We start from the raw sequence: 15,096 nt of genomic DNA, 5'->3' as shown, positions 1-15,096 counted from the left end.
TCTAATATTCCCTGATATCCCTTGTGTATTCCTTGTACAATATGCATTGAATATCCATTCTAGCCTACTGAACATCCCATAATAGTCTCCATTCTACTATTGGTCGAGACCTTGGTGCCAGGCTGCCATACCCCTCAGACCCAGTTCAAACGTACCGCTCCACATGTACGAACAAGTCCTAGTTCCGCGTAGGAATCTGACTACCGCACCACTAATGGGACTATTTGTTCATAGTGCGTATATATACTGCGCTACTAAAGTAGGACTTCCTTTTCAGTCCAGTTTCTTACCCTCCAATAGAGTCACAGACGTAAAGCCTCCCCGCGACGCCACGTGTGGGAGTAAGGCCAAGTTCGCCTACCATCGGTATTGAGACATCGTGTATATTAATATTTGAATAGTCATATTTGGCACTATATCGTCGAGTTGGACGTAGTCTATTAAGCTAATAATAGTCTGTTAATATATAGTGCTTCGTGCGGTGAGAATACTACCGTAGTCAGTACCCCATCGTTTCCGGCAGAGAACTGGCTGCTTATCCAGGGTGGTTGACCCCACGTGAAGCTGCACCCGAGGAGCCCCAGAGCCGACGAGCGAGTGGACCTGTATACCGGATTATTCTACCGACGACAGCCCGCCTTCCCAGGCACGGATTATGCTTTTGATTATTCCATGGATAAAGACCCCCGACACTGCCGTGTGTTGGAACCCCCCCCCCCCTGGAGAGGACGCAAGGTGAGGAGACGCTCTGCAAGACGAGGTCGCTTCACGTCTCTCCTCCGTGGACCGGAGAACGCCGGCCCACAAAGAGTCCACCTGCTTTCATCTGTGGTCCAAGGATCGCCGGCGCATTGAACGGCACTACAGTGGGTTCACCTGGGATACCCTTGGCCGGATGAGGCAGCCGGATTCTACCCCCCCCCCCCTCCTACTCCTGTCGGCTTACAAGCGACCGGATTAACCCCCCCTAGTGTGTCCAGTATATAATCATTAAAGTATCATTGCTGTTATTCCTTAAACTATTCCAGGTCGTATATGTACCACCTGCGCCTTCAGAGATTGGACATTCTCTATTGATATACCGACGAATACTCTTGCCATAAAAGTGCATACTAATTTCCATTCATAAATGTGATTGATTTGATTAAGTGCTTGCTCTACACACCATCGCTGTGTAGAAATAAAGACCTATTTCTAATTCGTACATTTGTGTTGGATCCGTTTCATCTACGTGACAGTGTTCATCATAATATATTTATGCCGTGTACTGGGTGGCCGAATATTAAGTACAAAGGTAGTGGTAGTAAGTATCATATCTAGTAATACAGTCAGGGAATTGTACCCCTCAGTTACACTTTATATTTATTGATAAAGGATTTGCACTACAACTCGTACACCTACTGTGAATTGTACCTAAATTGCACCTCGTCCCATTTCTCCATTTCTGCCTTGCACTATATAGTAATGTATATTAGTACACTGCACAGTATTGTATATTGTATGATAACTACGTCTATTCTGCATCGAACATTGTACATATGTCTAAACTGAACACTGTGACCTCTTTTTTTTACTTCTAATTTTACTATGTTTTTATTTCATACTTATCTTGTCTTGCACAGTCTCTGGAGCGCAACAGTAAGAAGCATTTTGTACAAAAGTATTCTGTACTTCTGTATGACAACTATTAAAGAAACTTGAACTTGAACTTGAATACATTTTCAATTAGGATAAAACGCAAAAATAAGAAACAGACTCTCCCCTGGGCGAACGATTTGGTCAAGAAACTAATGAAGGAACGGGACATTGCTTTAAAAATTGCCACAAAATCAAAGCTGTCTCACGATAGACAAATATTTGTAATGTTGAGAAACAAAACAACAAGGGAACTGAGAAAAGCAAAAGCAGATTTCTTCATCTCAATTATTGAAAATGCCCACGGTAACTCAAAGGTTATATGGAGTCAGATCAAGAAATTAACTGGTCAAAACAAAGCTGCAATTAAGCCAATTGAACTGAAGGTCAATGACAAAACTTTACAGGATCCATCAGATGTAGCACCGGCCCTCAATCAGTATTTTGTAGAGTCTGTGGCCGCAATAGCCCAAAGCTTCGCAGTTCAGGACAGTAGTCCTGATCTGCCATCTACTGTAAATATTTATGAACCAGCAGTCATACCAAAATCAGTCACTGAGATAGAGGTTGCAAATATAATTACATCCCTCAAATCCTCAAGAGCTAAGGATATATATGGCATGGACACACTCATGCTGAAAGAGATAAACTCCTCTATAGTGAAGTCACTGACCCATATAATCAATATGGGTTTCAATCAAGGAAGTTTTCCTAACCCATGGAAGCCTGCAGTTGTGGTCCCTTTATTTAAAAGTGGTGACCCTCTCATGACATCCAATTACAGACCCATCAGTATTCTACCCATAGTGTCCAAGGTGTTTGAAAAACTGATTGCCAAACAGGTCACTGATCATCTCAATAACAGCTCCTTCCTACTGCACCCAATGCAATTTGGATTCAGGGCTAACCATTCAACAGAAACAGCAACATGCTTCTTTTTAGAGACAGTCAAGGCTTCAATGGACAGGGGTGGGGTTGTGGGGGCTGTGTTCCTTGATCTAAGGAAAGCTTTTGACACTGTTAACCATACTATTCTACTCCAAAAGCTGGTCAATTTCAACTTCTCCATAGAGTTCCTCAACCTCTTCAAATCATACCTCTCATTCCGTTCCCAACTTGTCAAAATTGAAAATCATAAATCTACTGCCATCTGTATGTCAACTGGTGTCCCGCAGGGCTCTGTCTTGGGTCCAATCCTGTTCAGCATGTACATTAACGATTTGCCTTCTGTGTGTGGCCAATGTGATGTACTGATGTATGCTGATGATACAGTGATCTTTACACACGGTAAAACCACAGAAGAGGTTGCAACAAAATTGTCTAATGTCATGGTGAATGTCACATCCTGGCTTAAGAACAGCTGTTTACAATTGAATGTCTCTAAGACTGTCTGTATGTTCTTCTCCAAGGGCCACAGAGAAGTTGCAGAGCAGGATATCTTCATCTCCGGTCAGAAATTGCAGGTAGTATCAGAATATAAGTATTTAGGATTACACATAGACCCAAACCTTAGCTTCAAAAATCACATAAAAAAAGTCTGCAATAAGGTAAAGTTCAGCCTATCAAACTTCAGGTACAAAAGAAACTTCCTTTCAACAGAGGCAGCAAAGCTATATTTTCATTCAATGGTTCTTTCCCACATCACATACTGTTTGATAACCTGGTCCAATTCACATTCCACCATTCTGAAACCACTTCAATCACTTTACAAACAAGCAATAAAAATTCTAGACAAGAAACCATTCGGGTACCATCATTGTCACATTCTAAAAAAATATAATCTACTCAGTTGGGAAAACCTGACCCTATATCAAAACGTCTGTCTAGTTTTTAAAATAAAGTGTGGATTGGCTCCTCCTCCTTTGTCCGGTTTCATCAACCTCAAGTCTGCCTCAACCAGGAACACTAGAGGTGCAGCAAGGGGGGACTGTACAATCCCTTTAAAAAAAAGTGTATTTGGCCAGGCCGTCTTCTCATACAGAGCATCCCACCAATGGAACTCAATTCCTCAAACAATTAGAGTGTCCACATCATACCATTCATTCAAGTGCAGGGTTAGGGAATGGCTCATTGATAACCAGAACTGTCAACACTGAGGTGTCTGTATGTGTATATGTGTGTGTGGATATGGATATGGTGCGTCTGTCTATGTCTGGGTCTCTTAATATGTCATGATGTGCTCTGTCCTTGTGTCCATGACTGTATTGTGACCTGTATCCCTACTATGTCTATGTGCTTTTGTTGTGTTTTTATTCTAATGTATTTATCTTGATTTTATTCTGTTTTTATTGCTAACCCTTTTTTTACACAGGATTTTAGCCTGTACCTTCTGGCAGGGGGACTACCAATGGAAATTAGCCTTTTGGCTAAAATTGGGTGCATTTACATTTGTAAAATGTTTTATTAATGTACACTGTCCCCCTTGAACAAATAAAGTAAACCAAACCAAACCAAACCATTATGTATTAATGAATAAACACACAGTTTGTTTGGCCAATAATATAGTCCCCTTTTTTAGGGAACTTTTTATTTATTATTTACGGCACAAAATCATGAGGGGACCGGGGAGGGTGTAGAGGGGACCACAGGGGGAAAAGTCACTTTTAGCGGCGGCGGCCGCCTCGAGCCGCTCGGGTTTTGCCACCCCGAGAAGCCCCGGAGGGACGGTAGTGAATCGGCTGTTGGTCACGACGTTCCCTACCGTCTCCTCCGGTCGTGGATGGGCCGGCGGCAGCAGAATCGCCGTCTCTCCTCCTGGCCTTCTTGGACGGGCCAGCAGTGGCGGCGGAGGCAGTGGTAGGCACGGCGGAGGGAGCTCGACGTCGTGGAAGCATTCTGACTCCACCAGCAAGGACGGGAGGCGGAAAATGGGGTTGGAGAACGGATCTCTCCTCTGCCATCTCTCTGCACGTTGAGGTCATCAGCTGCAGGGCCTTCCCGAATAATCCAGCATCGGAGATGTCGGCCGTCAGAAGAGGGGCTCTCTTCTTCTCCGGCACTCGAGCCTGCTCCAGCCAAAGGTGGCGCTGGGTCAGGGTGGCCAGGGCGTGCATCTTCCCCGAGGCTATGGCCTGCACCTGGGTAAGATGCAGGACAGCTCCTGCCGCCTGGGTGATCTGATCGCATTTTACCTCGGTCAGACCCGTGCCGCCCGTCATTATCCCAGATACAAATCTAGCCAGGTGGGCGATGTTAGAAGCCGCAGCCAGCGATCGTGTACCAGCGATTGTGTACCAGCGATAAATGACTGGTCACCCCAATATGCCAATCGCCTAGCCGATCTTCCATGGAGAACCGGCTTGCATAATGGTTCCCACACCACATCCGGACAGAGGAGAGCGGCCATCGGCCTATCAAGCCGTGGCACGCCCTCTCTCATACCTTTGACCAACCCCGACACCCGCGTAACTGGTACGTAGGCGGGGGTAAGTCCCATGATGTGAGACACCGCCTGGCCCTGACGAACATAGGCCCCCATTGAGGGGAAACATGGGTAGACAACGTCCACCCCTCTCACCGGGCGACGCTGCCAGAGATGACCTATGAGATCATCAGGGGCAGGAGCAGGCAATGGCTGCGGCAGCGGCACGCCGTTTGCAGCGGCGGCTACCGCCATGAGCTCAGGAAACAAAGCCTGCAGTTCCCCCTGCTGACTTCCCTCCACCAAACCCGCATCCCTCACATGCAGCAGGCTTCGACCAATTGAGGAGCCACAGTCTGATGTGGCTGATAGCAGGGCATCCTGCCGAAGAGGCCGAGGTGGTTCCCCGACATCCTCGAACAAGGCGCCCCAAGGAGACATTTCTCCCCCCTCCGGTGTTTCCTGGACAGGAGGGATACTCGCCTCCACAGGGCCTTCAAACAAGAATCCGTCCGACTCTTCCATGAAGTCCTCAGTTTCCATCGGACATCCAGAGCCTGACGCATCCTCGCTGAATTCCCCAAACCCAGGCCGTTCGCGTCTGCATGCCACCATCTTGCGGCGTGAACGGGCAGACGCGAAAAGCTTGCGTCGCAAATCCTCCGGAACCAAAAGAACCGTCCGCTCAATAACGGAAGATTCCCTGGAACCAGAGGAACCAGAGTCGAGATCATGCCATCGCCGGGGCGACGGCACCGATGCCTCGGTTCCTCGGAGAGGCAAACTATCCATCGGCTGTCTCCTGGGCTAGGTCGGCGACCACGAAAGTGGCAGCAGCCCCGCACCAGTACGCACGACAGAAGCGGGAATGGAGAACCGCTGGTGAAGAGTGGGTCTACTCTCCGAAGTAGACATTATGACTTAGCTTTTTCCTTTGAATAGTTATGAGAGAAGAAAAAACTAAGCACAATGTAAACACGTCTCAACTCTTTTCAACTAACAACACGTCAAGTGGGGTACTACCGAAGGCACTTCCTTGTGGTGAAAGCGAGAAGGAGGAGAGCAGGTGACCACACACCTGCTTATGAAGGTAAGCTAACAAGGGGTGTGGTCAGACGAATACTGGGATAAAGGTACATTGTGGAATTTTATTCAGTGCGCGTGCACATATGCGAGATAGTGCATGAGTGACGCCGAGCGGAGCCACTATGTCACAGAACTGTGCACTTCTTCCACCACTATTCAATACATTTTGTAAGTGTTTTCATTTGTATTTTATAGGTAACTTGTAACAGCATACTTAAACAACTGTATTTAGAATGGAATTTACAGCATACATTTTGTGGAACTATATGAACTACTTACTTGCTTATATATATTTTTTTTTTTATTCTTTCAATAGCCTAAATTAAACGTAAAAAATAAACGTTCACATGGTTAACTCATTATTGCAAATATAGGCCTTGCATTCATATTCTCAGTTACTCAACAATAGATTTGTGATATGTGATGGCGTGGGCTATGGTCCAGATGTGTCTGAGCCTTTCTGGAATTTTACATAATTGCAATTGCAAATCTGTAATCTTGGCCAGATATCCCATATAAATAGGCCACAATTCAATAACAATAAACGATTGAAATAATTGAGCATTTTCATAGCATCCTGACCTCAGACCCTATGTCACACTTTTGGCCACTGTATTTATTTTTTATTTATAATTGTTTAGCTTGGCACAAGACAATGGATATTCAGATCTGTGATACTGCACTGAATTTCACTTTGCTGGCAGGATGAATGCCAACGACATACTGTAGTAACAGGCAAAACCTTTGTCAGATGAATGTAATATTACTGAGAGAGTTAAAGCCCTCTGGAGGATTCAAACAATGAGGACACATTATGTGGACGGTGAGGATATTTGAAACCATAAATGCACCATCATTACCTGAAGCTCACCAGAAAAGCTCTCCTGTGATATTTACAGCAATTACAGGGCAAATATTTTAAGCATTCTTGGTCGCTTTGCTGTTGTGAATTCTAAGGATGATCCCAGTAGATCCAGTGTAGTGTCAAATATATTGTTATTTAGTACACAGTGTGCATCGTATTGTGGGAATTCCTTTTGTGTATACTTTTGTTGTCAAAATGTATGATAAAAAAGCTACTATAAAGCCAAATATGTAAAGCCAATGTATTGTAAATAAGTCTATGTTTAAACTATGTTTAAGTTTAAAGTGTAGTTAAATTCACAAATTAAAGGGACAGCCTCACAGAAAATAGATCAAATGAGGCTCTAGACCAGTGGTCTCCAAACTATGGCCCGCCTCCACATTTGGCCCGGCCCCCTAGAGCCTAAAAAAGCTTAAAAAGCTTAAAAAATATATATATATATTTTTTTTTTATCTTTTTTTTTTATTTTTTTTTTTAAGACGGCAGCATCCCCATTGTCTGGGCTGAATGTTGTTAGTGTTTGATATATTTTTTTGGTTTTTAGTACTTTTAAACATCCATTTTTAGTAAGTAGTAGTTTTTATTTGATCCTATAATATTTTCATTCACCGATTTGTGGACTTTTATTTTTAGTGTCCTGAAAGGCGCCTTATAAATAAAAAGCATTATTAGTATTATTATTATTATTATTATTATTATTATTATTATTATTATTATTATTATTATTATTATTATTATTATTATTATTATTATTATTATTATTATTATTATTATTATTATTATTATTATTATCATCCAGGAGGGAAAAGACACTTTGGATAGTAGGGACTGCATCTCTGCCTTTCCTGGCCAGGAAACACTTTGTAACTGTGATCTCCTCTGGCAGTAGTTGGATATTGTAATGTGTGGCGAGGGATTGCAGCAATTCCACTGAGAGAAACTGGTCTGAGGCTAGATAACATGCCTGTATGCCTCTCATAAGTTGTTCTCCAACTTATGAGATCCTGCTCTCAAGCTCTTGCAGCATTCTGTCGAGGACTGGATAGAACAGTCTCTGTCTCAGCTGATCTCCTGACCTGAGGTCTGAGCTTGTGCCACAAGATGACTCAACTACATACTCGTCCATCCTTTTCTGCTTCCTCCTTTGGCTGGTAGTATGTTCCTCAATCTCAAGGCCATTACATATGGCCATTGTCCTGTCATACATGTCCACTGCCATCTCTGAGGTGCGATAACCTTTGAGTGTGTCCTGCACTGTGCTTTTAAATAGTACAGAGCTAGAGCTAGGTGGTCTGTAGGTAGGTACTGTATATTTATTTCATTAATAGTGTTATTATTTATTTCCTGACTTTTTTTTCTGTGAAGATCCCGGAAAGGGTTATTAACACTATGATCGCCGGGGACGAGTTAAGACGTCATTCCTAGCCATGCTCATTCTGCCGAAGACGCCGTAACTCGTCTTTGATGTCAATATTTCAAAAATCTGTCATCGAAATCATATTTCCTTTCCGGAGCCCTGAGACACACTGCAAAGCTCCACTCAACTCTCTAGCGGTTCAAGAGCGCCATCTGGTGGCCGATCGGCAGATCGCCAACCGGAAATGAGCCTTTGAACCGGAAGTGATCATCCATATGTGGTCCGGGCACTCACTATCGTTAGAGAGACTCCGTCTTGATACAGTGAACATCGATCGGTGAAAATAACTCGAAAAAACAACATGATTTGGACTTATATACTATTATACAACCTGGAAATGGATCGGGCATTTCTCCATCCCATAATAGAAATAATTCTGTTCCACGCTCATCTGCCAGCTGCGCGAGGAAGCCACGGTAAGATTCAGCGTTATATTCTAACGTGTTCCATATAATCTGCTATGATGAACATATGACCCACTCTGGATGAATCATCTAACGCTGCCCACGGAATTATAAACGATCCCCCGCCCATCCGGTCATCATCAGATGATACGCAGTAACTTCTAGAACCACGTCCAGTTGAAATTTTTTATCTTGCGCCGATTGCTATCAAACTGTATTTCATCATCAATATAATGCATTTGGAGCTATAAATCAAGTTCTGGAGAAAGCTGCAGAAAACGATAAAAACATACTTATACTTTAGACCATATTTTAGTATGAATATGTGAACGAAAAAGTTTAACGTTGCTACACCCTGAACAATACATATAGGACATTGAATGGGCCATAATAATGGCAATTTAGCAATAGAATTTAAAAAGTTATAGCCCTGCAAAGAAGGGGAACTTCTCCATAGACAAATAGAGCTGGCGAGGGATGGTAAATTATGAATTTAACCCATGGCGAAGTGTTAATATTTGGTTATGTGTGGCTTTCTGGAAAACAATAAATGTTTACGTTTAGACACCCCTGCGATCGTCACACTTTTTCTGTTACAAACTGACCCCGGCCCCCACCAGAGAAGGGAAAAGTTATGTGGCCCTCACAGGAAAAGGTTTGGGGACCCCTGCTCTAGACGAACAACAGACTTCAGGTTTGTTTAATTCTAGGATTCATTACTGAAAAGACGTTTAGTTGTTGATTTTTCTTGCACCTCATTCTTGTTGGACTATCATACTGTAAATAATCATGGACTGAAAGCCTTCAAATCCCCCGTTGTTGGAATTTACATTGTATTTTTCTTTTGTGACTTCCATTTAATTATTGTTTAAATCAGTTATCTGTTACCCTCAGGATGTAAGGAACCGGGTTGCTGCTGGGTTTTTCTTTAGGCTGTAACAACTGTAACATTTGTTTTTGAAAAAGCTTATTAATGTGACCAACGTTATTAGGCTACACCCAGGCCCAGTCGATCAAGGTTTTACTATTACATTACACGACTACATTTAGTAAATTAAACATTGTATTGTTTCTTGTTATTATGCACGTGTTCACACAGCTGTTGTTTGGCTTTTGCTTTCTCAGCTTGTAGCCAAGTCTTGTTTGTTCCGTGCATCTGTATTATAAAAACATCAGCCCTTGACCCCTGCTGTGAACACTAGCGGTCCCATGCTGTCAAGGCTGTTATCCCTAAAACACCCATGTCAAGTCTCAACGTAATTTATTTATTGCATTCAGTCGTTGATTCTTGGCTGGCACTTTTATTCAAAACACAACAGAAAGCCACTCGCTTTGGCCTCTGGTTCTTTGACACACACATCATGAGGACACATATTTGCCACATGGCGTGAGACTAGGCAATCGATTCCACCGTCTGGGAAATTCACTCTCTTGTGAAGCACGTGCACACTTTGGTCAAATCGCATTCCACAGTGGCTTACAGCTATGACTTGTTTTACCACTCATTACTCTCTTTTCTCTCAGAGTCCATAAGTAAAAAGGCATATGATTTGATTTGATGTTTTTTTTATTTTCGTGTCTGCCCATATGGGCTTACAAGACACATAAACAATAAGTATATAATAGTATACTTGACAAATTACTTGACAAATGACATATAGACCAAGATATGCATATACTGCATATAACCCATATAACTCTGTATGATTGCATGTACAATAATGCTGTACATGTATATACTGTCCGTGTATATATATATTTATTCTTACTATATATATATATATATATATATATATATATATATATATATATATATATATATATATATATATATATATATATATATATATATATATATATATATATATATATATATATATATATACACATCTGTCTGTACATACCTGCACATAATCCGTTTACATATCTGTAGATACTATATCTATATCTGTACATATCCCTTACCTACTCTTACTAGTTACGCTGCAGGCCAGTATGACCATATTGTCTTTATACCTGTATCACTGTACATATTAATATTACAACTCTGTAGATACACCCAGTAGTACTAATTTATATATGTTATACCCAGTGTAATCACCTGTTCATTGTATATTGCTGTTGCACTTTACTGTTACATTTGCACTCTGGTTGGATGCCAAACTTGTTTTCGTTGTACAGTACTTGTGCTGAATAATGACAATAAATTAGAATCTAATCTAATCTAAAATGCACATTATTAGGGTTGGAAGAGGGGGGGGGGGGGGTCCATGTTGTATATGTTGTATATACGCTTCAAGGAGTCATGATGATGCAGCACTTACCCCAAAGGCTGGGTTGACCGTCCCTTGCTCCTCGAGTCCTCCGAGCTCTATGGTCTCCTCTGTGGAGAGATGCATGGCGGTGTGCAGACAAACAGAGACTGTTGGCGTATGGGCAGTGGGGCTCCTTGGAACCTCGTGTAGTCCACATACACACGCGCGCGCGCGCACACACACACACTCACTGACTAACTGTGACACTTGGACGGATTGCAGAGAGAGAGAGAGAGAGTGAATGGCTGTGTCATGGAGAAACAAAAGCTTACTGGGTTGTTAGTGAATGCCAGGTTATTTTATAATCTCCCCTCAAGCCCGCGGAGGTCTCTCTCCTGGTTGCTGAGTGATCGCAGGTCTTAGTTACCCTCAGTCATGTGGCTAGCCTTTGGTGTGACAGCCGGGCCAATGAATCGAGAAGAGCAGACTTTGTCACATGGACAATCTGTATATCTTTTAAGATATTATGCACATGGCGGTAATGTTTCGATTGCCGAAGATGTATATCGTGTATATCGTCACTGAGTAATTTTTAGACATCCCACACTCTGTGTTGTGTGTCCCATGAGTTGAAGTGGATTTTGTTTGAATGACAAATGGTGTGGTTGAGTTACTAGCAGCCCGTCTGTGGTTTCACCAGCTTCTCAACCCTTGGCAACATATAATCAGAGGTCAAACAAGGATACTTGAGAAAACAGGCATGTATGTTTGGCCTGTATGTTGATGATGTCACAGGTTGAACCTGGATCAGTCTTAGTCACAGGTTCTTAACACAATATTGTGTAAAAGGTGTAAATGGGGACTTCCGGTATGGTGAGCAGGGAGTAGGATGCGTTTTTCCCTCTCTCCCTCATGTTTTTTTTTATTTCTACGTTTTAAGACTCCAAACCCTCACAATTCTTGTTTATATGCTAGTATCGATATAGCTAACTAAGTATTTATCTTCGCAAAGATGACATCCAAGACTCCAAGACCAAAACGGGGCGATGTTCAGAATGAGGAGGAGGCTGACAACGCTTTTAGCAAGGCCTGGCTGGCCACCCTGCTTGAAAGCCACAAAGAGGCTATGACCACCAAGTTCAGAAAAGCCATTACCACTCTGAAAATAAATTTGACCAAATGAAAACGGACGTGGCCAACAACGGACAACGGGTCAAGTCCCTGGAGGAGAATGCGGAATCTGTAAGCGAAAGAATTGCGTCGCTAGAGGCTACATGTGCGGATCTGAGGGCTAGCCATGCTATGCTAAAGGCTAAGGCAGAGGACCTCGAGGCTCGAGGGCGACGTAACAACCTTCGGATCATTGGACTACCAGAACAGATTGAGGGCCCGAGACCAACATCCTTCTTCGCCACCCTTTTATCCCAAATTCTTGGGGCAGAGACCCTTCCTAACCCTCCAGAATTGGACCGCGCACACAGGTCTCTGGCAGCAAAACCAAAGCACGGTGAAAAGCCTAGGCCTGTTATCATCAGGTTCCATAACTACCAAACCAAGGAACGGGTGATCCGGGAGGCCAGAAAGAGAAGAGCGGAGATGCAGTACGACGGTCAACAAATTGCTTTCTACGAGGATTATACCCCGGCTGTGTTGGAACAGCGAGCACCGTACCGCGATGTGATGGCACTACTTTACAAGCGGGGGCTGAGGCCTAGTCTTCACTACCCGGCTAAACTGATGATTACGGAAGAGAGCGGGGACAGACTACGCTTCATGTCTGTTGGAGATGCCGAAGTGTACCTCAAGGCCAAGCTAGCCTAGCGTGGACGGCTACCCAACGAGTACCCAGTGGTAAGCTAACCTGACGCCGGGAGCAATGAACAATGAATGTAGAATGCAAGACTGAATTTATAGACATTGGTTGGGTTAAACTGGTCGACTGCGTTAGACCTGACACTTAGACCTCATGGGGAGATGCTATTGACATTAAGCGGACCGGCTTCTGAAACTGAACTTTATGCTTCCCAAATAGCCGACGCGGATTATATTTGCCCGTATTTCTAACTCCCTTTTTGTTTTTTTATTATTCTTTAATAGCCCTTATTTTACATGTGTCTCTCTCTCATTCAAACTGTAGACGTTCCCTCGGTTTAGAGGCTGCTAGATAAATAGAATGGACTGGTTTGACAGGATAATGAAGGTTCTATTTGTATGCTTTAGGTCAGGAGTACTCAATGCGCAGAGACTGGGCCTAAATTTACTAGGCCATTTACACCTCGGGGCCAGCTGAAACCAACACCAACAGCAATAGACATGATTACAACGTATTGAGTGTTCGGCTAAACTTGTGGACCTTGGTTATATTATAGTGCCCAGTCACTATAGATTGGCCACCTATGCCTCAGAAGGGGAATATTGTTATTTTTTCAATCGGAGTGACTCCTTCAAAAGGAACCCTATGCCAACCAGGTTGCTATAGCCATGACCTTGTGAATGATTGCATGCCGTTTTCTTCTGCTCCCTATTTTGTATTTTTTGTTTTTGCCCCCCCCCTCCTTTTTTCTTTTTTATATATGTATATAATCTTCCCTTTTTTTCTTAACTTAATTTGTCTTTTCTTTTGTATGGATTTATACACATATGACTCTCTATGCAGGGTGAGCATATTCAGGGTGCACATGCTCCTCTTAATATTTGAGGGTCTCAATACAAACAAACCGGATAGTATCTATTGGGTAGTGGGGGTTTTGTATGCATGTTTCAGGAAGCACTCAAGGTACTGACTGAACCAATTCAATTTGCACACGCTTCTTTTTACTGTCTTAAGGTACAGGTCTCTAACACTGCCGAATGTAACTAACCACATTACCTCTCTATACATATTTTATGTACATTGTGAGGTCCCTGAATCGTGTAACCCCTGTAACTGCATATACCTCATGTTTATTACTATGTTACTCTTTAAATATATGTATATAATTTTTTTTTTAATAGACAGAAGGAGAAAGGGGGGGGGGGGAAGAATAGAAGAGAGTGGCACCTCTGTTTCAACTCTGTTTTGGTTTTGCAATCTTTATATCCCTAGTGGGCTTGGTAGCAGGGGCTAAAGACATTCTCCCGAGCTGTTATAGGCTGGAGGCGGGTCCACTGAATTATAGGTTGACCTACACACACTGGAACGCCTCGGTTTACTTGTTCACTCTCAACTTTCTATGGGTCGCACTCCTTATTGGTAGCGCTTTTATGTCTATGCTCTAATGGATGAGCCCCGAGTTGTGTTGCAAATATCTTTCATTTCTATCCCAATCTTTAATTTTTGAATATAAGCATCCCTTTTTTTGTTTTTGTTTTTATTTCTTATTTCTTTGGCTGTTCGAATGTTCTTTTAACACAAATTTAAAAGTTTATCCATAATCATATTGGAAGCTGTTCGAAATTGACGGGAGAGAGGGGGAAAAGGGGAGTGAGGATGAAGTCTCCACCGGAAGGAATGTATCCGGAGAGGTACAGAGGCTGTTGCTGTTCCCTTAGGGACCAAGGGATGTACCCCCGGGTGAGTATGTTTGTGAATGGTTGTGTGGGTGTATGTGTGTGCGTCAACCCCCCCCCCCCTCCCCCCCTTTTCTCTATCCCCCTCTACCTTTCTCCTCTCTTCCAATGTTTTATCTTTTCAACTCAGGTATGTATATACTTAACAGAACATGGCAGTGACGGGCAGGAACATCCGTTTCGTCTCATGGAATGTCAAAGGGATGAATAACTCTATCAAGGCTAACAAGGTACTTAACCATCTACAGCACCTCAAGTGTGACCTTTGTTTTTTACAAGAGACACACATCTGCACCTCAGATATCCCCCGCATTAAGAGAGCATGGATGGGACACGTTTTTCATTATAAATTCTCAGCAAAAGCCAGGGGAGCTGCAATTATTATACATAGGGATGTACCCTTCGAGCCTGCCACCATTTTAACTGATCTTGACGGACGATATGTTATAGTGTCGGGCAGGCTGCAGAACATTCCGGTGGTTTTGGCCTCAATATATGTGTGACGGATCATACTGGTCTGCATT

General features: G+C 42.9%; 1 protein-coding gene across 1 annotated transcript in view; it reads right to left on the bottom strand.

The window, feature by feature from the left end:
• Nucleotides 1-11,167, bottom strand: part of LOC311245375 (solute carrier family 23 member 2) — a gene marked incomplete at both ends in the record, with an annotated part of 453,290 nt that extends 442,123 nt beyond the window's left edge. The window contains one exon of the mRNA XM_084335217.1: nucleotides 11,093-11,167. Within this exon, the coding sequence (XP_084191343.1) occupies nucleotides 11,093-11,167 (75 nt within the window). The remainder of the gene's footprint in view (nucleotides 1-11,092) is intronic.
• Between the last annotated feature and the right edge of the window lie 3,929 nt (nucleotides 11,168-15,096).

Source organism: Notolepis coatsorum (genome assembly GCF_963971535.1).
Source record: "Notolepis coatsorum genome assembly, chromosome: 18".
Lineage (NCBI taxonomy): Eukaryota > Metazoa > Chordata > Actinopteri > Aulopiformes > Paralepididae > Notolepis > Notolepis coatsorum.
The sequence above is the reverse complement of the archived record's forward strand: the minus strand, read 5'-3'. Positions and strand labels throughout refer to the sequence as shown.